Raw genomic sequence first — 26744 nt, 5'->3', positions numbered from 1 at the left:
AGAACTTTTTGTTCAGAGTGGCCTAATTCACAAATATGTGACAATTGTTGTACCTAGCGACAGACATCGGTATATTGAACTTCGACCCTTGAACCTTTACCTTATCGTTAGGTACAATAGTTGTGTACTTATAGAGTAGACTATTCGGGACAAAAAATTCTCTTATCATTTTGCAAATAACATGCAAATTATTGAGTTATTAATTAAAGAGGCCTCTATACATGGCCATCTTCAATCATTGATAATTCGAAATTTTGCGTGTTATTTGCAAAATGGGACTTTTTTGCTTAGTTTCACCCGTTCTACTTGTACACCAAGATTAGTTTGGGATACCCTGTATATGTGCGTATTCTTAATATATTATATTAATATAACGTGAAACACACACATATACAATACACATATAGCCACATAAAAATGAGAAATTTGATTCGATGGGATATGCAAATGACTCAATATTACTGATCAGTCAAATATATTAATTAGAAGAATATCAGAACGAACTATACTGGTAGAATTATACTGGAGTGAACCTTTGGCTGGAAGAAAAATATTTTTACAGGAAATACTACTTCCAAAGATTTAACTTGCTGATTAAGAGCAGTAATGTCGTACACACTATTATCATTAAAAAAATGCACATAATATTTTTGAGAGAGAAGAAATGACGAGAGGAAAGGAATTTATTGGAGAAGTCATCCGTAACGGTCTCAAACGAATATTATTTAAATGACGTACTTGGAATGGGTAAGTATGAACAAGACTCGTGCTACATTCCTGCTTTATAAAAGAAATATTGTCATATTTAATATTTATATATTTAACAGACTGGGACAGATGACCTTTGCAAATATTTAGTAAACAGAAACAGACGACATCGAAGACTAATGGTAACTTCAATTAGAATTTGTTGTCAATAACACCACGGAAACAATACAAAGTTGTTCTATCATTGTTATAGATACGTTCGAAAATATAACTGTTAATTTTTCGCTTGTGAAATTCTGCACGCGTGCTTTTAACATGACTTTTCTGATCGTTCAAGCTTCAAACACATGTGATATTAATATATTAATATAATATATTAAGAATACGTATATATGTGTATATATATATATATGTGTAAAATAATCTTCTTCTAAAGTTAAATAATTTCTTATCAGATTATAGAGAAGAGTATAAAGGACTCGTATACATTCATTATTAGAAATCTACCAAATAATCTCGCTTATATACATTATATAAATAGCATATTGCGTAATGTTTTAATTTTAAATTAATAATGGACGGCTCGTAATTATAAAAAGGCACCGACATTTATCTAAAATTTATCTCCTGTTTCTTTTCGTTATTACTTTACCACGTAATAAACTGGCAATTTGGCTATACGAAATTTGAAAGCTCAGTTCATAAAAATGTACTAGAAACCGCCGTCAATATAATCGTCGTAACTAAAAATATCATATTTCACTCAATATAAAATATTTCATTGAAACTTGATGAACTTTAATCATTATAATGGACGTTAATATGTCATTATAATAGATGACAGAATGAATAGATATTTATAAATACAGATACAAAATTGCTTTAGCTGGAAAACTATTAATAATTAATAGCTATTAATAAGTTAAAAGTACCGTTACAAATATCTCTTAAACTTGTGCACACCGTAAAGAAGATAATTATCTGTTAATCTGAAACTAGAATGCAATTTCAGCGTATTTAGTAATTACAGTCACATAGAAAATATCATCTTATCTTCTCTCAGCTTGCCGAACTGGCTTGTCTTTCCATAGTTTCCTGAGAGGAACCGTTTGCACAGAAACATCATCAGTCATTTCTGGTCTCATTTCTCTTAAATATCCGTCCAAATGCGTTGCTTACGTATAAGTATATGTATATAATGGGTATTACGAAAACTATTAGGAAAGTATATACGAAAAGCTGTCTCCAAGACAATCCACAATCGTCTCCGGAACAATTGAATATCTCCTTCATCATTCCTATACGTTGTCTATCGCTACGTAAACTATCGCTTTCTGTATGTGAAATTTTCTCGCTATTGTTGTGCGACAATAAAGGCGTACATACTGAGTTCAAAATGATCGTATTGATTTCACTACCTGAAGATTGTATGTTCGTCGAAGTGGAATCATACAATTCTCGTTCAACGAATTCTTCCTCGCTGCTTCGCGCGGATGTAGCGTCATCGTCATCACATTCTTGTTTGTCAGTTAATGTTTCAGTTAAGACTGAAAATGGCTGTACGGGCACCTTAATGTAAGGTTTGGCATGTATTTCGTTTTCCTTGTCAATCTTGTTAATTTGCTTCAGCGCAGATATCTGAAATTACACAAAAGTATTAAAGTATCAGCATAATAAACCTATATATATATAATATAGACCATATTTACTTACTGTACAACTATAACGAAGAGCCAACGCTTGTAAGGTATCGTCAGGCTTTATTTCTACATTAATCACTTCGATTTTACGAGGCCCCAACGAAGATTGACTGATGTTTAATAAAAAAGTATTGTCTTCATCGCAGTCTTCTTCGTCCAAGTACACATACTGTGGGGAACCATCCTTTTGCCCTCCGCGTAAATGAACCCCCTGTCTAAATATTCGTCATTTTTATTATCGGTGATACATACACATATCTTTCTATTTTAATTTATTTTTCTCTTATCATATAATTTATCTCAATCAATACAATTTATAATCAATTTGATATGCAATATTTATAAAAAGGATCTCATTAAAAAGAGATAATTTTTTCACGAAAATAACTGACTACCATTTATTATATATGTGTATTAATTCGATTTAGATTACCTGTCCATAATTCTGTCATAAAAGTGTTACATAAACGTAAAAAATAAATTGATGACACGTCAAAATACTAAGCGGGTAACCTCGAATTAAAATCATACGGCGCTCTTCTCCCGTGTTATCGATTTCCGCAGCATTCTGTTATTATATTTGAAACTGGCTCGTTTTCTGGACGGGGAATTAATCCGTCTATCACGTTCGTGTAGAAGGTTAAACGTGAAAAAAATATGTTGTCGCAAACAATGTTGTGACAGACAGGCGCGCAAGCGTATGCAGCGGACAATCGGATTTGGTTGGGTCAGGTCAGGTTAGATCAGGATTTTGCCAGATGACAACACTCGGAGTGTTACATTCTCAATAACCGTTTAAATCGATCGTTATTCAAAATTATGGAATATGTGGAAGAGGGTGAAACGCTAAAAGATAAGAGCCAATGCGCAAGCATTCGCGCCGAGCTGAAGATGTGTCTGCTTGAAAGCGATTGCTGTAAGATTGTAAGTAAACGTGAACACTCGTGCTGATCTAACCTCTTTTAACAATGTATGTACGCTTCTGCTTCAAATATTTAAATACACATAAATAATATTTAAGGATAAGTATATAAATAATATTTAAGGATAAGTAATGTGCGTCTTTCTCGATAGCTCTCTTTTGTTTTCTCGTCAGCGCAATCGCTTAAGAAAAATATAAATATGTATATATTACACTATAGGAATACGTATTACACTGTGATTTGTATGATGAAATCTGTAGTAAAAGTTTTTTTTAGCTATAAATTCGGTTTTCTCAGCTTTGAATTATAAATTTTGATAAACACGCAGAATACACACTTCGTAGATTTAAATAAAATTTGATGCTACGCATTTTTGTGGATAGAATATAAGGATTAATATATAAATTATATTTAAATATATAAATATATAAATAAGGATTAATATATAAATAATATTTAAGGATAAATAATGCGCGTCTTTATAATATAAAACCCAGTAATTGACTCTCCGTCGGCAAAGGGACACATCAAAAACCCAATCAATACTTTCATTGTGAATTCTAAAATAATTAGTTCATAACGGTGTTCGGTAACTTATCGTGAGAAACTTAGTAATAGTAAGATGATATGTGGAAACGTTAATATCCAGTTGTCCATCTTTGAATAAGAACAGTTAGAACATGATTTTTGATGATGATAGTGACTTTAATATGTAGAAACATTTGCTAATTAATAATTTGGATTTTTTTGCGTTGTACATATTTTTAACGCTGCTTTTAACGAATACACGTAAAAGATTTAGTTTTTACAATGCTTTTTTAAAAGCGATTTGTCTTTGTTTTGTATAATTTTTTTCTGATTTTAATAAATATATAAAGATTTTTCTTTGTAAATAGATTTTTTATGTTTAAAATATTTCCATGATAAAACAACTATTATATTGCTATGCATTGCGTGCTAAATGCAGTGTGCGAGGAGCACCGCGTACATTATTGCATAGACTATGTTACATAAATATTTTTATCGTTTGTATTTTCTCGCATATACACTAATTTTGATAAATAAACTGAATTTGATAATTAATTTGCTGTAAAATTGATTTTGTTATTTATTCTTTTCAAATGAGACTTTCTCACAAGAATCTTTATTATCAGGAGCTCAAAAAATTCAACTTTTTTGGAGCCATCACCATTACATTATTTTTTTTCCGATTATTTTTTTTACATATTTTCAAATATTATAGCCTAAACAGATTTTTTTTTTCACTTGTATAAAAATTGTGAATTTTTAACTGAAATCCCGTTTCTTCCACGTTTCTGTTCCGATTTTTATCTACAAAGAATAAATAAAATGTAATCCGATTTGTACGATGTTTGTCTGGTATATTTGTAAAAACTTGTTATTAAAGCTTTTACAAACATACAAGAATTTTTTTAGATTTTTATACAATATTCGGTACAATGTAAAAACATGCATTTCCATAAAAATTCCGAATTTCCCACGGAAGATGCCAAATGCAACATTGCTGACGGAGAGTTAAGATCAGAGAGTTCTAATTGTGTCATTATAATTATATTTGATTATGATAGACTGATAACATGCGTGCGCGCGCACACACAGACTTAACAGTTGTAAAGATGTTATATATGTATAAAATGATAACAGTAATATATTTTATTTTTGTTCTTTTATTACAGTATAAGCGTACACCCAGAGAATGCCTTAAAACACATGATGGTACAGTGCCCGATAAATGTTATGCTTTACGCAACACATTTTTCGAATGTAAACATTCTCTGGTAAGTACGCATGAATTTATATATTAAATTGTAAATAAGTCACTTCTAACTTAGGATACAACCGATATACAATGTTTGCCTTAGATGATTTCAGATTCATCTAGATAAAGATGAGATGGAAATCCGAAAAATTCATCTTAGACGAGATGAAGATGATTTTGTTTTCGATTTGTCTAGATGAAAGATAAGTAGTACTACTTATACTCTAGATCATTTTTTAGATGATATTGTTTTCATGAGAGACTATAAAAGTTCATGATAAAAATTACGCAGATCATAAAATTGCACAACGGTTAAATAATTCGTCAACGTATCGCTCTAAATTTAAGGATCTAACGAAAAAGACCAATGATAATCATTGACTACTCACTCACAGTCGACAGTTTGATACGGGCTTAAAGTGGATTAATCAATTGAAACAAATGGTCTGTTCTTTTTAGTTGCACTGCCGAACTGATGCAATAAATTAGAGTGAGACAAGTATATTTTGTCTTGCTCTAACTTATTGCACCGGTTTAGCAGTGCAGCTAAAAAGAACAGACCAAGGAGGCAAAACCGAAATTTGCTGATTCTAATGTTGAAATCTAATCTTCAATCCCTGGTCTGATATGGGCTTAACATATTAGTCGTATTATTTCATTCATTTTATCGAAAAGCGAATTCAAAATATGGACCATAACATCATTTTAGATAATTTTTAGATAAGATAACACATTTTCTTTAAGATGAAGACGAATATATTTTGTATTTCTTCCATCTAGATAAAGATAAAGACGATCTGTTCATTCATCTGGATCATTATCTAGATACTTATTTTATCTAGATACCGGAAAACATTGTCTATATGGTATAAAAGCTTATAGTAACGTTGCTATAACGTTACAATAATGTTAACGTTAGTTCTTGTGCTATGCGGGAAAATAAACTAATGAATTTCAGACATCAGTACAGTTTTCTCTTTCTTTTATAGCTCGACAGAAGACGGAGATTTAGGGGTCCCAAAGGAAATTAGAATTGCGATATAAGATATATTTTATTTCTTATATCTTAGTAAATAATTCATGTTGACCGAAGTATCACCATTCCTGTTTGACATTTCTCTAAGACGTTCTTGTAAATGTCGGCAAACTGAAATCGGGGAATGCAAACGTAACTGGTGAAGGTGGGGAAAACATATGTAATTTAATATTCAGAAGTGATTTATTAATTATTTCTCGTCATATATTCGTTGTACACGATTTTAATAAATGTATCATATTTGCGAAGCAACAAACGCGCCGTACAATTCACCGCATTTGTCCTATGTGTGTCGCGATACAATTCCCATCGAAAACTCCTGTTTCCTCACAAGGTAATCCTAACTCAGAAATATGATGTTTCGTACGATCGCGAAGTTACCTTGAAAAAGATGTACTCCTGCAAAGAGCGAAAGTTCCTTCGTAGATAAAATGTGAAATGCCGCGAATCGCTTCTCGTAGAACAAAAGCGGTCGTAATGTTGAAATCCTTTCGGTATATTTTCGCGCCGTGAATCGCATGCGTTTGCATTAATAATTTCGTAGAAAGTAGTGATTTCGTACTATGTACCAATCTTTCTCCAATAATTCAGCAATATCATTCAAAAGCAAAGTAATATTTAGCAGTCGAATGAATGAAAATCAGCGGAAAATCACCCGGCTCTTACGATTCTCCTAATATATGATATCCAGTCTTCTCTCTTAAAGTAACATCGTGTTGAATCCCTCCCCCCCCCTGCCATTTTTCATATACATGTGCGAAATATCGTGCGAAATCCAAACGTATAAATCAGGGATTCGGACCGAAACCGAGACCGAAAACCGTTTACGTATGGAAACCGGTATTTTTGTCGGACTGGAACCGTAAATTGTACCGAAATTTTATAAAGTCTACAGAGCCGAAATCGAAATCGGAACCGTTACATTTTTTCTTGGTTTGCGGTTTTTTTCGGTTCTTATTCTGTGATTTTAAATAATCGTTTTTTTTTCATTTCATAATAAAATTCTGGTTCACACAAAAAAGAGAATATTGATTATCGCGACAACTAAAAGATAAACTTCCAGCATACGATATTCAACAGAAGAGGATTAATAGAAGAAGTAATATATTACAATTTTAAAGTAAATAGAAAAACAATCAATCGTGAATTGTACAAATTACTCTAACGAAACATGTATATTCTGAGAAAGATCGGAGAATATCGAGATATTTTCTGAATATTCTCATAATCTACATAATTTACGTGTTCCGTTAGGCAGAGGTTACAAATAATGAGGATGATATTATATATCCAAACAAATTAAGAGCAGAAAATGGAAATAGTGAAGAAATGCCATCTACATCGAGGCAGTGATATTATTATTTTTTATAATATATTATTGCACAGATTATATATATATATAATTTAAGGCAATAAAAATTTCAGTAAGGAAACTAAGGAAACTAATTATTAATGGAACCGGAAATGAAAAAAACCGCAATTTAAAGCGGTTTGGTGGTATTTTCATTGTCCAGAAAACCGAAACCGGAACATTTTTTATTAAATGTTTTAGCGGACCAGAATCGGACCGATATTTTCATTCGGTCCGAGTCCCTGGTATAAATATACAATGAAGAAATGCGAATGTAATAACCAGGCATGTTTGGTCGGTGCAGTTTGACCGTAACAAATATTTCTCTCCGCAGACGATATGCGTATCGTAGACTAAATACCATTGGCCGAGCGTTTAATGTAATTACTGTATCTCAGTTGCGCTTTTTTTTTAGTTTTCGCATACACGGATGCGCGTGTATCGAACATGATACGCTTTGTGATCACAGTAGAATCGCGCGTAGAATTTCTTCTTTTTTCTTTTTCTTTCGTCCCTTTTTCTTACAATTAAGAATACTTTGTTCCACTTTGTGTGTTCAGCGAGTATGTATCCGGCGAGTATGATAAGCACGCCGTGTTACACGGATATATATATACATATATATATCGTTATCTTATGAAAAATCTATCCAGATGACGATCACGCCTGCGCAATCGCCCTATATTGTCTGTGTATGCAACAAGCGTATATATTGGCTGTACGATTTTCTTTTTTTTTCTTTTGTCTTTTTTTCTCTTTTTCCTTTTTGTACTACAATGCCGACTCACGCTACTCCTTCGCTCTCTAAAATGGCTATAGGCACCTAGAAAATGGGATTTGCATATAAGCTTTTCCCTCGCTCTACTTTCGTCTTTCTTGCAGAAAACCCAGGTAGGTTTTTCAACGTGGGTAAAGTACGAATTCGTGAATTATCGTGAACGAAGTGGTAATCGTAAGTGAATAATTTCCGCAAATATCTTTGCGATATTTTCCGTGATAAGTTTCTTTCGATAGAGTGATTGGAATTGTCATTTTTTAAACATGTATGAAATAAGAGGTAAAGAACGGTCTAAGAAGAAAAAGAGGTCTAACGTCGCTTGTTTGTCCTTCGGATAAAACGGATCTGACAACGACGAGAGAATTAAGTCCGATCTACAATGTGCTTTTTCCCCATAAGCGCGTAATATTCATACAATATTATATAAATGTTACTCAATATTCAAGTAATATTCTTATAATATTCTAAGAATGTTATGTAACATTTTTTAATATTATAGGAATGTTCTATTGATATTATATGTCCACTTCACATAATATTCTTGGCATATTATAAAAATATTCTTAGAATATTAAAAAAAAATAGAAATATTGAAAATATTAAAAATAATAATAATATAGAAAAATATATATAAATAAAATATACATATCACACACACACACACATACACACACACACACACACACACACACACACACAGAGTTGAATATAAAAAAAAAATATATAATGTTACAATAACAATAAATAATATTGTTTTTTAAATATTATTAGGAATGAACATATAACCATCTATTATTCCAGAAATATTACTTAATATTAAATAATATTACTAGAATATTATTAAAATATTACATCTAATATTCTCAGAATATGGCTAGTATGTTACTTAATATTAAATAATATTACGAACTTATAGAATTGTTTTTCGTTTCTTGCTCTCTTGATTGCTCTCTATTGCTTTCTCTTTTCCGTAAGTAAAGAGAAATTCTTACGGAAGACAGATAAAGAGCAAGGAACAAGACGCGAAAAGCACACATTGTAGATCAAACTTAACTACTAAACCTACAGAATAAGATGCGTGTATAAAAATTTATTTTTAATCTTCCATCATCATTTCATCTTACGGGAGCAAATTGACGAAATTGACAAGTTTTCAGAAAATTTAAATTAAACGGGATCCTAATTTATTTGTAAATTTTTCAGTTTACGTCAATAATAGGTAAAGCTTTAATTATTCAGGAAAAGAAAAGCATCATTTATACGTCACTACGAAAATGAGGAAAAATTAATGAAGTCTAAAGTCGTCATTTTATCCCTTTTTCTTCAATATTAGGTGAACATTCATTTATAGATACTTAACGCTCCTGAATACTCGTTATGGCTATCCTTCTTTAATGACGTCAGAAGCAAGGAAATGCCCATTTATGTGACAGTATATGTGGAAATGATCGTGATCAATTCGGCAAATTTGTAAAAATGTCCGAACACTTTCCTTTAACCTGAACTGAATTAATAAATAACCGTAAAATTAATGTAACAGAAATCACGAGGAAAAAAAATTGATCAAAAACGTAAGTTCCATGCAGGGACCTGGACCAGAACCGAAACCGAAAACCGTATGGAAACCGGTATTTTTGTCGGACCGGAACCGTAAATCGTGCCGAAATTTTATAAAATTTACAGAACCGGAACTGAAACTGGAATCGTTACATTTTTTTCGGTTTGCGGTTCTGTTCACTACTTCGGTTTTTATTCTATGATTTTAAATAATCTTTTTTTTTTTCATTTCATAATAAAATTCTAGTTATCACGACAAATAGAAAAAAAACTTCAAGCATACGATATTGAATAGAAGAGGATTAATAGAAGAAGTAATATATTATAATTTTGAGGTAAATAGAAAGACAATCACCCTAAATTGTATAAATTACTCTAACGGAATATGTATATTCTGAGAAAGTTTAGAAAATATCGAGATATTCTCCGAATATTCTCAGAATCTACATAATTTCCATGTTCCTAAAGAAAGAGGTTACAAATCACAAGGATAATGTTATATATTCAAAAAAGTTAAGAGCAGAAAATAGAAATAGTGAAGAAATGCCATTTATATCGAAGAAGTGATATTATTATTTTTTATAATATATTATTGTACACGATATATATATATAATTTAAGTTAATAAAAATTTCATTAAGGAAACAAGTTTTAAGAATTGGAACCGAAAAAAAACCCTAATTTAAACGGTACTTTCATTATTTAAACGGTACTTTCATTATCAGAAAACGGAGTGGACCGATATTTTCATTCAGTCCGAATCCCTGGTTGCACGTTACACTAATTTACGGCTATTTATTAATTGTTCAGATTGAAGGAAAAGTAATCGTCGGGATTTCAACATTCGGAGTTTGTAATTTATCCACGTGTCCGCGCTATCCGTCGATCGAATTCCGCGAGAGCGTGAAAATTCCGCGTATACGGATATGTATTATCAAATACGAAGATAATCAATAAAAGAGAGACTTGAAGTTGCGATCTACCGCGAAGAGAGTCGATCTCCCGAAGTTCCGACTGCCACGTGCCTAAGTCACTTAAAATCGAATAGCATTTCAAGAGTAGAGTTTCGAGAGGGTGCTTTTCTCTCTCCTTCTCTCTCCCCCATTGTGATATATACCGCCGCTCTTGCCCGAATATCACAGTTTATCGAGTATGATATGTAGTTAGCGATTATTCGATAGTGATTCGATAGTTACCAATAGTGGTAAAAGTATGTCGCGCGTGTGTCGCGTTGTGTTTGTGTGTATGTGTGTGCGCTGCTCGTAGGGGGGTCTTACACGTCTTCGAACGATTCTCACGGCGTTAAGCGGGGGTCTACAATGAAAGTTTAAGGCGTAAGAAATTACTTAATAAAGATAGATAAGATTTAAGAAATCGATCAATCACAGTCGAATTATAGAAGAAAAATCTTGTGATTGGTCAATTTCTTAAATCTTACGCCTTAAATTCTCATTGTAGACTCCCGCTTTAGTTCCGAACTATAATAGATATTTTAAGCTTTAAGTCTTAAGAAATTGGTCAATCACAGTCGAATTATGAAAGAGAAATCAATTATGATTGGTCAATTAAAGGAGAAAAATCAATTATGATTGATCAATTATAAAAGAAAAATCAATTATGATTGATGAATTATAGTTGAAAAATCAATTATGATTGGTCAATTTCTTACATCTTGCGTCTTAAATTCTCATTGTAGACTCCGCTTTAGTCCCGATCTACAATAGATGCTTTAAGCCTTCAAAAATTGATCAATCACAGTCTCAAATGTAAGGAGAACAATCGACTGTGATTGATCGATTTCTTAAGGCTTAAAACACCTATTGTAGACTAGAACTTATCTGTGCGGTCTCTGCGCTCGGTTTTTCGGAGAGAGAATCGACAATTCTCGCGCATTCTCGACTTGCTTTCGATGGTTTTCGCTCATTTCGGACACTCTTCCTCCAACGTTGTTATATATATCAACAAGCCTCCCCGCCACCTATCGCCCAGGTTTTATTATTGCTAATTGTTCCATCTTGTTTCGTGCTCGTTCGGTGACCCTACCGGAGCGAGGCAAGGCTTGCATATTGAACGAAATAGGAAAGTCGAAAAATACAAACAGGTCCAGTGGCTAAGTGTTTAAGTCTCGGGCATGTAGGTCGTTTTTTCCGTCGATTTTCTTCGACAAGACTCGTCTAAAGCGTATACGAAGTTGCGTTCCTTATGATAGGAAGGAAATCACAGTGTGTCTCGTTCATTAGCGGCGTTCGTTCACGACGATATTTTTCGATTTTCATAAATTACTGTTGTGCTTCCTTTCTTGGCACCCGCTGCTGCTGCTGCTCTAATTGCGTATCTGCAATTGAAATGGGCGACGGTTAGAAACAAAAGTATTAACCGATGTTTCTCGATCGTAGTTGCTACTTTATAAGCGTGTAATATTTCTAGAATATTATATGAATATTATTTAATATTAAAATAATATTCTTATAATATTCTAAAAATGTTATGTAATATTTTTTTAATATTATAGAAATGTTCTTAGAATATTAAAAAAAAATACTAATAATATAGAAAAATATATATAAATGAAATATATATATATATATACACATGGTTTGTCCGGAAAGTAATGTCATTGAGTCGATTAAAAAAAATTTATTGAACTTTTCGTTACAACACATCAAAATTCTTCAAAATAGGCTCCTCATGCGTTGACACATAGGCTCCAGCGAATTTTCCAGGCATCAAATGCGCTACGGTAGGCCTCCTCCGGAATGTCCTTTAAAGCCGCGGTGCAAGCTGCTTGGATCCCCTCAATGGTCTCGAAATACTTTCCTTTCATGGGTCTTTTCAAGTGTAGAAAAAAAAAGAAGTCGGGGGGAGCGACGTCCGGACTGTATGGAGGCTGGGGAATCGTTGGCACCCCTGCTTTGGCGAGGTAGTTGGTGACGAGGAAGAACCATCTTTGCGCACACTTTTCGCATGTTCAAATTGTTTCTAATGATCTCATGAACGATAGTTTTCGGAATGTCTAATAACTGTGATAGTAAACGGACATTCAATCGTCGGTCTGTGTTCAAAAGTTCTTTCACTCGCGTCACATTGTCGTCCGTGGTGCTCGTCGATGGCCGTCCGGCGTGGGCTTCGTCGTCGACCTCTTCTCGGCCTCCCAAAAAAATCTTGTGCCACTGGAACACTTGCCGATCCGACAGGGCATCTTCTTTAAAAGCTGTTTTGATCATTAGATGAGTTTCCGCCACGGTCTTGCCAAGTTTAACGTAAAACTTTATCGCCATCTTTTGTTCTAACGAGCGCTGCATTTTTACTTGCACGAGGTCACAAGACGACTTGCACGGAAACGCATGTCCTTACTATGCGGCTGGCGGGAGAAGACTGAGTGACTCAACATTCGTTAGCTGACTTCCCCCTCTACTATTCCCAACCGATCCGAGCGCGCTCTGACGGTCAATCGCGTAAAAAAAATCACTGACATTATTTTCCGGACAAANTATTAATATTGGGAGTACAAATATATATATACAAATATATATAGTTGAATATTGAAAAAATAATATTATTTAATATTATTAATATTAAATAATATTACGCACTTATGCGGTAATAGAAGCCATTCGTGCTGTCATCAACATCTCCGATTAATTAAGAGTAAAATGAGAGATACAATGAAGAAAGAGCGCGAACGATATACCGTTTTACTCGGATTTTTTCGCGGAGATGCACGTGATGCGACTCGTGACGATGCGCCTCGCAGATTCCAAGAGCCGGGTGAGGAATCAGAAACACACGGAGGGCCTGTAGAGCCCGGTGTATCCGCACAGGCGCGCACGGAGCGCCGGCAGTAGTATCGCCGCCGCGGACAGATTGTCTTGCAGCTGCGAGCACTCGCAGATCAACAGATACATCTTGTCGCCTTGCGACATCGATTTGTGCAACGTGATGCGCCTCAACCCTACCGATTTCGGCAGGTATCGGTACATCATACGCGCGCCTGCAACACAACAAAAGTACATACCTTTCGTTACATTGTACTACAAAAGACATAGGAAGATCCTTGCTTTTCTACGTTAATCCTTCGTTGGCATATTTATTTTTCGCTATTTAGCGACACACTGGGTGGCTCTATGAGATCTAGTATGTGAGTGAGTGAGTGAATGAGATATATAGAGAGAGAGAGAGAGGGAGAGAATGTGTGATAAGATAAATTATTTCATTGTACTTCGTCTCTTAATGAATATCTCATGACGTGGAGATCGAGTTCAGCGTAAAATGAAAACGGCACATAGCAAGGAACGTGTTAAAATTCGAATATCTTTTAAAGATACATTCTGGCAGGTAAAATTTGCAAACGAGAACCTTGTCACACCGTATATAGTTGAAAATTTGGTAAAAGGATGAGGGAAATTGCATCGTATCGTCAATTCGAGATGAATTCTCGCGTTGACAAATATCTGAGCATAAGATCTCGAGTTATACTCAAAAATATCACGAAAAAAGAAATTGTATTAGAACGTGTGAATGCACACCTGTCCAGTAGAGCCAGTTTTGTTCGAACTTGAGACCGTCGTCGCCCTCGAAAACTTTGAAGATCGACACTATGTAGCCGGTGGACGGAATAGGCGGTCTTCCACCGGGCGGCTCGAGCGGCGGTCTCGCGATAGTCGCCACCTCGTTGAACAGATCCAACGTGTGGCTCGCCGCGTACCTGAGGTCTCGGGGATCGAACTTACGTAGGGCCGCGCATTGCACTTCGTTGTAAAAGTCCACGGGGTCCGTGTTCTGCTTGTTTATCAGATAATAAGTGATGAACGGGAAATCCGCTGAAACGGAGCACGGGAGCTCAGGTAAACGATCTTAGAAGGACTCGTCGTTATGTCGTCTGCTCGGGTTTTGTCAGTATAGAATCGGTCTCGGTGGATAATTTGGACTGAATAATCGCTGAATAATTGATATTTACTCGGATGATGTTCTCTAAAAATTAAGTCTTGTTGAAAAGCAAAGTGATCGTCGCATCATTCGAGAATTTGCGTGATTCTTCGTTCATACAAAGTGAATATTTTCATTTGACACATGAATTTGACATGATTTTCAATTGCAAAATGAATTTGACACATTTCACCGTCACAGGAATACATTCGCTCTAATCGAACATGTGAAGTTAGAACCGCTTTAAGTGAAACACTCACTTCTGCAATTTCAAACGACAGTGTTTTTTCGCCTCAAGTGAAAATACCGTCACTTTCCGCTCATTTTGAGTAAAATTATCTCAAGAATTTTTGATAGTAGGAACGACATCATCACTTCTATATATTTTAGAGGCACAATGTGAGTGGTAGTTTTAGCAAAAATTACTGGATGAAATTTTACACTTTCATAGTTCAAGAATTGCAGTTTGAAGTAAAAAAAAGTCATAGCACTCTAGTTACACGGTTTGTGTTGCAAACGTCGTCACGATGTTTTCACAGGCAAATTTACGAGCTTCTTGTTAGGTCCGCTAATAAATGGCGTCAGGAAACACAAGTAGTCTCTCGATCTATCGGGTTCGTATTGTATCCCGTAATTAACAGTGTTTGCCAGTATCTAAATAAAATTACCTAAATAACCAGATGAATAGATAGATAACCAGAAATAGATCATCTTTATCTTTCTTATCTAGATGGAAGAAATACAGAATATTATTCATCTTTATCTTAGATAAAAAAAACATATCATCTCGTCTAAAAATGATCTGAAATGATGTTATGGTCCATATTCTGAACTCGCTTTCGACAAAATGAATGAAATAATATAGACCTATGCGTTAAGCCCGTATCAGACTAGGGATTAGAGATTAGATTTTAACAAATCAACAAAATTTCGGTTTTGTCTCCTTTGGTCTGTTTTCTTAGCTGCACTGCTGAATTGGTGCAATAAGTTAGAGCGAGACAAAATATACTTGTCTCACTGTAACTTATTGCACCAGTTTAGCAGTGCAATTAAAAAGAACAGACCATTTGTTTCAATTGATCAATCCACTTTAAGTCGTATCAAACTGTCGACTGTGAGCAGTTAATGATTATTGGTCTTTTTTGTTAGATCCTTACATTTAGAGCGATTATATTGACGAATTACTTAACCGTTGTGCAATTTTATGTATGATCTGCGTGATTTTTATTCTAAAATTTTATAAAGTCTCTTATAAAAACAATATCATTAAAAAAATTATCTAACTAAGCAGCGCTACTTATGTGATCTTTCATCTAGATGAATTAAAGTCAGAATGATCTTCATCTCATCTGAGATGAATTTTTCGGATTTTCATCTCATCTTCGTCTAGATGAATCTGAAATAATCTAAAGCAAACACTGGTAATTACATACCGTTCTTCTCCATGTTCGTGAGTAAAATGCTCTGTGATGCGGAAGGCGCTATCTCGGCGACCAGTTCCGCCGCTGTGTCGCGTTGCAACACCAGCGGCCGGGACACCGGAGACTCAACTAAAGGGTCCAGAGGTTCCAATGGCGTCATGAAATGCGCGAGAACACATTGCTTCGGATCCTCCACCTCCAGAACTGACAGGGGACTGCCAGGTCTCTTCTTGTCGGCGACTGGGGCATGCTGTACACACAAAAAGTTTGTAAAAATTGACTTGAAATATCAGTTGTACTCCATACATAACTTGTACTCCATGTACCCTACAACCTTGCTTTAAGAAGCCTTAGAAGCACTCTTAAGTGTGCAATACTTCTCACCTTTTCTCTTTCAGACTTCTATCGATAAAATTTTCATTGCTATATTTGGACTGTTTTTTTTTTATATTTTTCTAATATCTTAGGGATAGGTGAATGTAAAAAATGTCAAAATACATATCTCGTTAACTGCAAAAATGTTGTAAATAACGAAATTAAAAAAAAAATGCCTATCTTTTAAAGAAAAACATTTTCCAACGATTTTTCAAAAATTTAGATGTTAAAATTATATATAGGGTTTTTTGAGGTGATTACGAATCTGACGTCAGAATTAGAAGATTTTCAAAATCAATGATGGCGGTCCAATATGGCGGGCTGAAATTACAGCAAATCAAGCAATTCTCTTCAAATGTGGTATGTAAAGAGTTTTCGAGTCGCTATTGTTAAATACGAGGTCTGTTCAAAAAGTATCGCGAATTTTGAATTTCCGCGGGTTACGTATATTAGATTTTCGATTTTTTTGTGGCGTTATGTTGGTACTCATGTCCCTCACTTATGCCGACAAGTTCGGCCATTTTGAATATTCAGTTTATCTTTGACAGCTGTTTTGCTTAGACGTGTTTTGGCTCGTCTTCGATTTTTGCCTATTCCAAAAAATGGATCAAAGAATCTGTATCAAATTTTGTGTGAAAAACAAAATTAAGTGCGCGGACGCATTCCGAATGTTGACTGTGGCATATGGTGAAGCTACCTTGGACCGAAGCAACGTTTATAAGTGATACAAAATGTTCTCAGAGGGCCGAGAAGATGTGAACGACGAAGAGCGTGTCGGACGCCCGAGCACGTCAACAACAGACGAAAACTTGATGAAGTGAAGAAAATAGTATTGGCCAATCGTCGAATCACCGTTAGAGAAGTTGCTGAGGACCTAAACATATCGATTGGCTCGTGCCATTCGATTTTTACTAATGATTTGGGCATGAGACGGGTCGCCGCGAAATTCGTACCAACGCCCCTGCTCACACATCGTTGCTTGTGCGCGAATTTTTGGCCAAAAACAACACACTAATGATGCCGCAGCCACCGTATTCCCCAGACCTGGCCCCCTGTGACTTTTTCTTGTTCCCGAAACTGAAGAGGCACATGAAAGGACGACGCTACGCTACGATTGAGGAGATAAAGACGGCATCGAAGGAGGAGCTGAACAAGATCACAAAAAATGATTTTTTGAAGTGCTTCGAGGATTGGAAAAAACGTTGGCACAAGTGTATAATATCTGATGGGGATTACTTTGAAGGAGACAAAATAGATATTCATGAATAAATAAATAATTTTTGAAAAAACACAAAATTCGCGATACTTTTTGAACAGACCTCGTACATGTTAAATACAAAATAGTAGATCAAACATGTAAAAATTCGGTGTCTATGGCTTTCACAGCTTCCGAGTACAAATTATGAAATGCGATATTCCGAAAACGAATTAGAGGGATTGAAATGATATAATTTACAGCATTAGAGAAAATCTTGCTTATATTAAATTTCTAAATAAAATTTTCATATATTATTCATGAATAAAATAAAACTGTTCTATCGTCTTCTATTGTCAAAATTGAGCTGAAAATTAGACCTTACGAAAATTTTCCAATTATAACCTTGGATTCGTTATCAATCTCAAACACTCCGAAATATCAAATTTAATATTAATAAATATTAATTTAAAAAATATTACTTTTCTAAATTTGAATTAACAAAACATTTTTTAAATTTTAATTAACAAAAAATTTTCTAAATTTTAAATAACAAAAATATTAATTTTCTAAATTTTTTGTAATTATCTTCGGCCATATTGGATCCGTGATCTTGAAATTTTCTATTTCGACTCAAAATGCGTAACCAGCGACCTCAAAAAATGTAGAATACCAAATTTTAAAGTGATTTGGTTTATTCGTTGCAATTTTGGTCCTCCATATCGGATCTGCCATCTTGAATTTAAAAAATGTTTCAATTTTGACTTCAGATTCGAGATTGACAACCTCAAAAACCCCAAATACCGGGTACCAAATTTGACAGAAAATAAGGGGGGGGGGAAATGTGTGCTTCAAAAAGTTAACACACGAACAGTAAGTAAATTGACCTACTATGGTCCTAAAATTGACCTAACCGTGGTTGATTTTTCTTCTGATAAACGACCGTGATTAGTCATTTTGCTCATTATTTACATTTTAAAATGAGGTTGCGGACAAAGGGGAAGTCGAGGAAGACAAGACGAAGCGAATGTCCGCGATAATTTTTTATACGACGATTGATGCGAATATGCGATAATTACTGTTTTATTGACTCGTAAGAGTACATGTGGGAATTCAATTGACCCGGAAATGTGAACAAATAAATATTTCTCCGTTCCGTTTTTATCTGCGACACCGACAGCACCTTTTCTCTACCACTCACTCTTGGATTTAGCGAAGTAGTATTAATAACACTCGAGAATCTCAGCTATAAAGCAGTAGTTTTATTCCTTGGATCACTTTGACCCTCACGAAAGCACGTAACTTTTTGTGGTTCAGTTCAGCGCATTGTTAAAAATTTATTACGGTTTTGCTGAAAATCTAAAGCTTATACAATTTCTGATGTAACTTATACATTTTCAAATGTTTTATTTACAAAAGTAAGTTATTACAAAAGAAAAAAAATGAATGATGAAGAATAAAAACAAAAATAAAAATATTCGCTAATGCTTTTAGTTATTTTTGTAACAATCTGCTGTAAAAAATTAATGTGCAAGGAAACAAACATGTACTTATAGTAAATTGATTGTGATAACGTAATATTAATTTTAGAATTATTGTGTTAGATTTAAATAGTCATATTATTTAAATGATACTCATATATTCTATGTGTTTATACTTTAATTAAAATGCAATAATAAAAATTTATTCGATCATTTTAAGTGTCTATATTTACTGTGTAAGTTGCAAGCTATGTGTTTACTAACCAAATACAAGAAAAAAAAAATATATAAATTTCTAAACATTTAAAAGTTATCATCTTACGTTTTATAAAATTGTTTCACTTTACAGTTATTTATAAGTAGAAATGAAGAATCTTGTTTATACGTAATACTTGTTGATTGTATCTTGTTTATACGTAAAATATGAATAAATTAAAGTATAGGTGAAATTGACTTTCATACGAATATTTACATCAAAATAGTCACGTTCCCGCTCTTACCGGTTAAATAACAGCGTCTCTTTCGGCAGGGAATCGCGACGCTGAGCTAAGCTTCATTACGAGTTGTCTGGTGAATGTATCGCGACTATTTTTGGACGTTCGACCACGCAAGGTCGCGGTTCGTTCGAGTCTAAGGCCAATAACTCAGCCGTTATAATTTTGGCAGACGTTTTTCCTGCTGTAATGGCCTTTGGCTACCACACACGGCATGTTTTTAGGGTTTTTCGACCGTACAAAATGTATTTCTGATAACGATATTTTATCGACTCGGACTATTGTATCAGACCATCATGGAGATTTCAACTGATTTTAACGAGAGCAAAGATCAATGACCAGTGTTTGCCTTAAATGATTTTAGATTCATCTAGATGAATATGAGATGAAAATCCGAAAAATTCATTTTAGATAAGATGAACATGCTTTTGCTTTTGATTTATCTAGATGAAAGATAAGACAAATGGCATTACTTATCTAGATCATTTTTTAGATGATATTGTTTTCATGAGAGACTTTATAAAAATTTATAATAAAAATTACGCAGATCATAAAGTTGCACAACGGTTAGGTAATTCGTTAACGTAATCGTTCCAAATTTAAGGATTTAATAAAAAAGACCAATAATCATTGACTGCTCATAGTCGATAGTTGGATACGAGCTTAAAGATTGATCAATTGAAACAAATGGTCCATTTTTTTAGTTGCACTGCTGAATCGGTGCAATAAGTTAGAGTGAGATAAGTATATTTTGTCTCGCTCTATTGCATCAATTCAGCAGTGCAGCTAAAAAGAACAGACAAAAGGAAACAAAACCGAAATTTGTTGATTCGTTGAAATTTAATCTCCAGTTTCGAGTTTGATATTGGCTTAACGCATAGGTTCATATTATTTCATTCATTTTGTCGAAAAATAAGTTCAGAATATGGACCATAACATCATTTCAGATCATTTTTAGATGAGATAATAGGTGTTTTATCTAAGATGAAGATGAATATATTTTGTATTTCTTCCATCTAGATAAAGATAAAGATGATCTATTTATTTATCTAAATGATTATTTAGGTAATTTTATCTAGATACCGGCAAACACTGCCAGTGACAAATGAATATGTGGCTCGCCGATTAGGCTTGGTTTTCTCTCGGGGACTCGTAGTTCTCGAGTTGAGCGAGAGCGAACGTGGATCTTTCCGATAACTCACCGGCACGCCCGCTGGTAAAAAACGCTCGAGAGAAGCGAGAGGTATGATAAAACAGTCGCGGTCCAAAGTGGCCAAGGAGATTGGTTCGCCTCGTGGTGGACTGTTTCCAGAAACCACGAGGGGCGTATAGGCGCCGGAAGCAGTACGGTTGCCGCTGAAGGATACCTGCCGACAAAAGTCGTGACATAGTTAGTGAATTGTAACAGGAGCACATGTGGTAAGCTAATATTCACGGTTAAACGTTACATATCGCGGAATACAGTACCCAGTTCACATGTTGTAATGTAACACGCTAATTGTTGAGTTATTAATTAATGAAGCTTCTATATATGGCTATTTTCAATCAATGATAACTTGGAATTTTGCGTGTTATGCGTTTCACAAAAGGAATACTTTTCTGCTCTTTTCTTATTATAGTTTATACCCATTCTACTTGCACATCACGGGAACCGAGATTAGTTTGGGATACCCTGTATATAATATTTGCGTGTGTGGACACATCTAATAAATGCGTTTATAGTGGCGATAGTAAAGGTATCAAGGTAAGTACGGTGCCCGAACAAAATGAAAATAGGCTGCGGATATAGACGGAATGTCGTAGTAGTTACACGCGGCCGTTGCAACACCCATTGCTCGTCCGACTTCCCACCGTTTCCCACAGCCTTGGGCTCTCGTAGGCCTTGCACTTTTTATAGTTCACGTACGCGCGCGATGCAGCGCGGTTATGTTGCGTGTCAATTTTGTAGCGAGCGCTTAGCGATTGATCATCACGCCTCCTTCGCCAATTTTTCATTGCGGCCACTGGACCGGTCGGCTACGAAGGCGTCGCCTCTTATAAAACAGAAACACGTGTCGGAGCGTGTTTGATTATTTACTATTGGAAACAAGGATCCGGACCGAATGAAAATATCGGTCCGATTCCAGTTCCGGCCCACTATAAAATATTTAGTAAAGGTTCCGGTTTCGGTTTTCTGGACAATGAATATCTCGATATTCTCCGAACATTCTCAGAATATATATGTTCCGTTAGAGTAATTTGTACAATTCAGGATGACTGTCTTTCTATTTATCCCAAAATTGCAATATATTACTTCTATTCTATCAATCCTCTTCTATTCAATATCGTATGCTTGAAGTTTATTTTCCATTTGTCACAATAATTAATTAATGTTCTGCTTTTTCGTGAGAACTAGAATTTCATTACGAAATGAAAAAAGATGATTATTTAAAATCATAGAATAAGAACCGAAATGGTGAGCCGGAAAAAATCACAAAAAAAATAACGGTTTCGATTTCGGTTTCGGTCCTGTAGGCTTTATAAAATTTCAGATTACTCTTTACGGTTCCGGTCTGACATAAATACCGATTTCCATATTGTTTCCGGTTTCGGTTCCGGTCCGAGTGCCTGATTGGAAATTACAACGCGAAGCGGACGCAGGTTGAAGCTTAAAATGTCTTTCAATTTTCGAGACATTCATGGGTGGAATAACGATTCGTCACCGCAAAGTAATCGATCGGTATTCCTCCTTAGTGTGTGTCGAGCTTCGACCGCAGTATCCGTTTCCGATGGATAGTCGTCGATAATCGATAATTCGTACCGTCGAGACACTTCCAACTTTTTCCATTACATTTTCGGAGATGTAAGCCGCAGCGCGGTATTTATACGCGCCTGTCTTTTCACTTTTAATCTTACGATGGACTTCTGCTGTAAGCCCTAGCGTACAATAGATGCTTAGAAATATTGACCAATCATAATCGAATTATGAAAGAATAATCTATAGTGATTAGTCAATTTCTTAACCCTTTGAAGCACACATTTTTACTCCCTCTTATTTTTCATTAAATTTGTTACCTAGAGGTTTTTGGGGTCAATAATCACGAATCTGAATTGTCAAAATTGAAAATTTTTTTAAATCTAAGACGGCGCATCCAATATAGAGAAATTGCAGCAAATTAACCGAATCACTTCAAATTTGATATAAGCAAGATTTTATTTACGCTGTAGATTATATCATTTCAATCCCTCTAATTCGTTTTCGCAATATCATATTTCATAATTTATACTCAGCTCTGAAAGCCATAGACATTGAGTTTTTGCATGTTTGGTCCACTATTGTATTCAACACTTCGAATTTTGTAATTTTTCAATTTTGGATTCATAATTAGTGACCCGAAAACCCTTTATGTACTAGATTTGAAGAGAATTACTTGATTTGTTGTAATTTCAGTCCGCTATATTAGAGTGCTTTTGAAATTTGAAAATCTTCTAATTCTGACATCAGATTCGTAATTGGCTCAGAAAACTCTATATGTAAGTTTTAACACCAAAATTTGAGCAAAGTCATTGGAAAATGTATTTTCTCGGAAAAAAACAGACATTTTTCTTAATTTCGTTATTTACAACATTTTTACTATTAACAAAATGTGTATTTTGACAATTTTTTTACATTCACCTGTCCCTAAGATACTAGAAAGAAAAAACAGTCCAAATGCAGCAATGAAAATTTCATCGACAAAAATCTGAAAAAGAAAAGGTGAGAAGTATATATTTCTCACTGTGCTTCTAAGGGTTAGAATACAGCGGAAACGTTCCAGGTTTCCCTACCTACGGACGCGCATCGCCAACCGGTGGTGTGTTATCGAGTTGAGGGGTTGAGGGGAGAGGAGCGGTATACGTGCATAGGAAACACTTATGCGCATATATGTTCGTTAATATCATATCGTATGAAGTTCACACATGCGGGGAAAAATGCTGCGATCGATAACAATTTACATGCTATTTAGTGTGTAAAAATAGTGTGTCGGACAGCGCTGTGGCACGCTTGCCGTACTATTCGCTATTTGCATACTGCGTTTGCATACTCCGCACGCACGGCACGCAACGGTACGGTTCGTCTTTACATATCGCTTGGCAAAGTTCAAGTTCCACAGTCTCGCCGCAACCTCTACAACATACAATCCGGTCGCTTATCGATAATCGTCGTAAAGTGACGTTGATATTTCCCTCACGAACGAGCTACAGTTGCAAAGTTTTAAACGTGAATGCGTTTACAAGATCGTCATGTGATTTGGGAATATAATAGAAAATTATCCTGAGAGAGTATCTCGTTAATTTCGTTTGTTGTGATTTCGGCGGGCATTTATGCGAAGAAGTGAAAAGGTCCCGTTTTTATATCTACACGGCGAAAAAGACTTTTTTGAATTTAATGAAATTTCTTTAACCCCTTAACTTGTACGCTCGAGTTAATTCGAGCGCGCTAAACAGGCCAAACTGTGCACACTCGAGATAATTCGAGCGGCGTTGTATTTTATGCTGCTATAATTTTTCACACTCAAATATAATCGAGAATTGAAAATAACAATGTGAAAGCAAAGAAACAAATTTTTTTACATAAAAAAAAATTGATTTTTTTGGCCGGTTTTTTTCAAAAAAACTGTGCGTTAAGGGGTTAATTGAAACGAATTTGTCTCTTAGAATGGAAGGAACAAACGAATGTTTGGTTAAAAACTACTAAAAATAAAACTATTTGGCTTCTCATATAATAAATATATCTTGATCGTCAAGTATTTCTTTTGTATTTTTATTCAAATATTACAATGGTTGCTATAAGCAATAAATTAGAAGGAGTAACATTATGCTATAATAATATTAAAGAACTTCTTCATTCCAGTGGAAAAATATTTAATATATAATGAATTAAACTTTTTTATTGAAAACTAAATATTGTTTCCCATAAATAATACTGTTTTTCTTATTAAATAACACGGTTTATTCTAATAAAATAACATTTTCATTCATGATACAACATGATATTTAATATTAAATTATGTTGTTTATATTAAACAACTTTAAGTCAAACATACACGTATATTAAATCCAAAGAAACTTTTCCCTCTGTGTATTGAGGAAACGAATGTTTGACATTTGTAATATAATTATATAAATAAAAGCATCAAAAAAACGATCTTTCTAATAAATTTGAATGCAAATAACACGCAAATTGTTGAATTATTAATTAAAAAAGCCTCTATACATGGCCATTTACAATCATTGATAACTCGGAATTTTGTGTGTTATTTACAAAATGGCATAGGACTTTTCTATTCAGTTTCACTCGTTCTATTTGTACACCACGGGAACCGAGATTAATTTTGGACACCCTGTATAATTTAGAGGAAGCTGTAGAAAAAGTTATGGGAAAAGTTTCGCGTTTTATTAATAAGGAAAGCAGCTGAAAAGTCGACCTTGCTATAATATATAATAATATCACGAACTTCATATTTTTATGTAGTTTTGTCATTAAAAAATCATTAAAAACTTGACTTGTCTTCTTCTTAAATATAGCATTCCGAAAACTACCTCACAACTATCTTAAAGCCACAAAAAAAGATAGAAGTTAAGGTCAAGAAAAACCTGTAATTTCTCTCAGTGTTCTCTCGCATTTTTCGCGATTCAAATGTTGAGCGTTCGGCACGCAGGAAATGGCGATCGCAGTGCACACAATATCACGATATTTAATCACGTTGCGTTACGTACAACAATGTGGCGCAGTAAATATCCAAGGCGCGCGCGTTGTAAAAGTCAAAGGTCGCCACATGACACTGCGGTCCTCGTCGAGACCGTGCCGAGTCGCAACGATACCTCAGTTGCGAATTTCCGCGTCCGTTGATCACGCGAGAAGCCGAACGACCGGCAAATTCCGCGCTTTTCTATTCTTTCCCGGCGTTTTTGTCCATGTCTGGCGTTTTTGTCCATATCCGGCATTTTTGCACCACGTTCGCCCGCGGGTTCGATCGGGCGTAATCACGATGGAGCGGAATAAGCGCAAAGCGGCGATATGTCCCACGATGGTAGAATCACGCTATTCTCTCTCGATTACCCTTACGCGCGTAATATTATTTAATATTAAGTAATATTCCGGGTATATTTTTAGAATATTAGACGTAATATTCTAATAATATTCTAATAATATTATTTAATACTAAGTTATGTTTTTGGAATATTTATAGATGGTTATATGTCCGCTCCTAATAATATAAAAAAAAATATTATTTCATGTTGTTGTAATAATAAATATTTTTTCAATATTCAACTCTACGTATATATATTGGGTTGGCAAATAAGTTCGTTCGGTTTTTTAATCGGAGTAGGTTTACTCGTTCTGCTATCTCTTTTCCTCAGCGCTATCACACAACGCGCTTGCGCAGCTGAAAAGCGACGTTCCACCTAACCTATTTGTAAACATACGCCGGTTAATACCAGAGTATTGTGCATAGAGATATAAGAATAGAGGGAACAAGGGATATATGCTACCTGTAAGTGGAAGTGATAGAGGTCAAGAGAGAGATCTTTCTAGTCGAGCGCTGTGATTGGTTGTTACAATGAGCCGCCAAGACGACCACGCGACGTCAGGAGGGGAGAAAGCAGACTAAAATTTCGTTTTGTAAATATGCGTGTAGAATTAAAATTCGTTAAATATTCGAACGTTAACAAAATAATAATTGGACGCGATTTGTTTAAAAATGAGGCATTGTTTGAAATGCAAGGCGGAGTCTTATCCTGGATGTAACCGTAGTTTTCACTCGTAAGAAAGTACAAATACGTAACCTCAAATAATTATATGTTATTTTTTCCTATATTTAAAAAAATATGTAAATGTAGGCTACCGAAGGATGTAGATATAAGGCGTAAGTGGTTGAATATACTTCAACTACCTTTGTATTTTGAAGTGAAAACAGCATATATTTGCAGTGATCATTTTAGCAATGACAGTTTCTTTGAATTGGATGGAGAAAAATGTATAACTATATCGTCGT

General features: G+C 34.7%; 3 protein-coding genes across 7 annotated transcripts in view; 1 reads left to right on the top strand and 2 right to left on the bottom strand.

Annotated features, from left to right (window-relative positions):
- Positions 1 to 232: 232 nt before the first annotated feature.
- LOC106747081 (lysM and putative peptidoglycan-binding domain-containing protein 4) lies at positions 233 to 3119 on the bottom strand. 2 transcript variants are annotated; one of them, XM_014624369.1, is made up of 4 exons: positions 2842 to 3119; positions 2422 to 2623; positions 2127 to 2346; positions 233 to 2042 (listed from the first exon to the last, which is right to left on the bottom strand). In XM_014624369.1, exons 1-4 carry the CDS (start codon positions 2847 to 2849, stop codon positions 1834 to 1836), a joined length of 639 nt encoding a protein of 212 aa, XP_014479855.1. In that variant the 5' UTR covers positions 2850 to 3119; the 3' UTR covers positions 233 to 1833. The 2 variants fall into 2 exon arrangements, with proteins under 2 accessions (XP_014479855.1, XP_014479847.1); XM_014624361.1 differs by having other exon boundaries at positions 233 to 2346; positions 2842 to 3117.
- Positions 3120 to 3128: 9 nt separating this feature from the next.
- Positions 3129 to 8583, top strand: LOC106747095 (cytochrome c oxidase assembly factor 5). Its single transcript, XM_014624380.1, has 3 exons — positions 3129 to 3332; positions 5029 to 5130; positions 6101 to 8583. Exons 1-3 carry the CDS (start codon positions 3228 to 3230, stop codon positions 6140 to 6142), a joined length of 249 nt encoding a protein of 82 aa, XP_014479866.1. The 5' UTR covers positions 3129 to 3227; the 3' UTR covers positions 6143 to 8583.
- A 4947-nt stretch (positions 8584 to 13530) lies between these two features.
- Positions 13531 to 26744, bottom strand: part of LOC106747057 — a 33402-nt gene continuing 20188 nt past the window's right edge. For 3 of the 4 annotated variants that reach the window (XM_014624308.1, XM_014624318.1, XM_014624328.1), the window contains 4 exons: positions 20928 to 21092; positions 16193 to 16430; positions 14360 to 14653; positions 13531 to 13824 (listed from right to left, as the gene is read on the bottom strand). In XM_014624308.1, the coding sequence (XP_014479794.1) occupies positions 13610 to 13824; positions 14360 to 14653; positions 16193 to 16430; positions 20928 to 21092 (912 nt within the window). In that variant the 3' untranslated portion in view covers positions 13531 to 13609. The remainder of the gene's footprint in view (positions 13825 to 14359; positions 14654 to 16192; positions 16431 to 20927; positions 21093 to 26744) is intronic. The other variant, XM_014624338.1, reaches the window with a different exon arrangement.

This window comes from Dinoponera quadriceps, unplaced genomic scaffold (assembly GCF_001313825.1).
Source record: "Dinoponera quadriceps isolate SergipeBrazil2010 unplaced genomic scaffold, ASM131382v1 scaffold194, whole genome shotgun sequence".
In the NCBI taxonomy this organism is placed as follows: domain Eukaryota; kingdom Metazoa; phylum Arthropoda; class Insecta; order Hymenoptera; family Formicidae; genus Dinoponera; species Dinoponera quadriceps.
This window is presented reverse-complemented; position numbering and strand designations above follow the sequence as displayed.

What these genes read in the sequence shown, in the direction of transcription:
- LOC106747081 (XM_014624361.1), bottom strand. An exon ending in CTCTTCGTTATAGTTGTACA is followed by an intron (nt 2,347 to 2,421) that starts GTAAGTAAATAT and finishes GTGTAATTTCAG; the next exon opens with ATATCTGCGCTGAAGCAAAT.
- LOC106747095 (XM_014624380.1), top strand. Translation starts at nt 3,228, where the DNA reads ATGGAATATGTGGAAGAGGGTGAAACGCTAAAAGATAAGAGCCAATGC. An exon ending in AAAGCGATTGCTGTAAGATT is followed by an intron (nt 3,333 to 5,028) that starts GTAAGTAAACGT and finishes CTTTTATTACAG; the next exon opens with TATAAGCGTACACCCAGAGA. An exon ending in TCGAATGTAAACATTCTCTG is followed by an intron (nt 5,131 to 6,100) that starts GTAAGTACGCAT and finishes TTTCTTTTATAG; the next exon opens with CTCGACAGAAGACGGAGATT.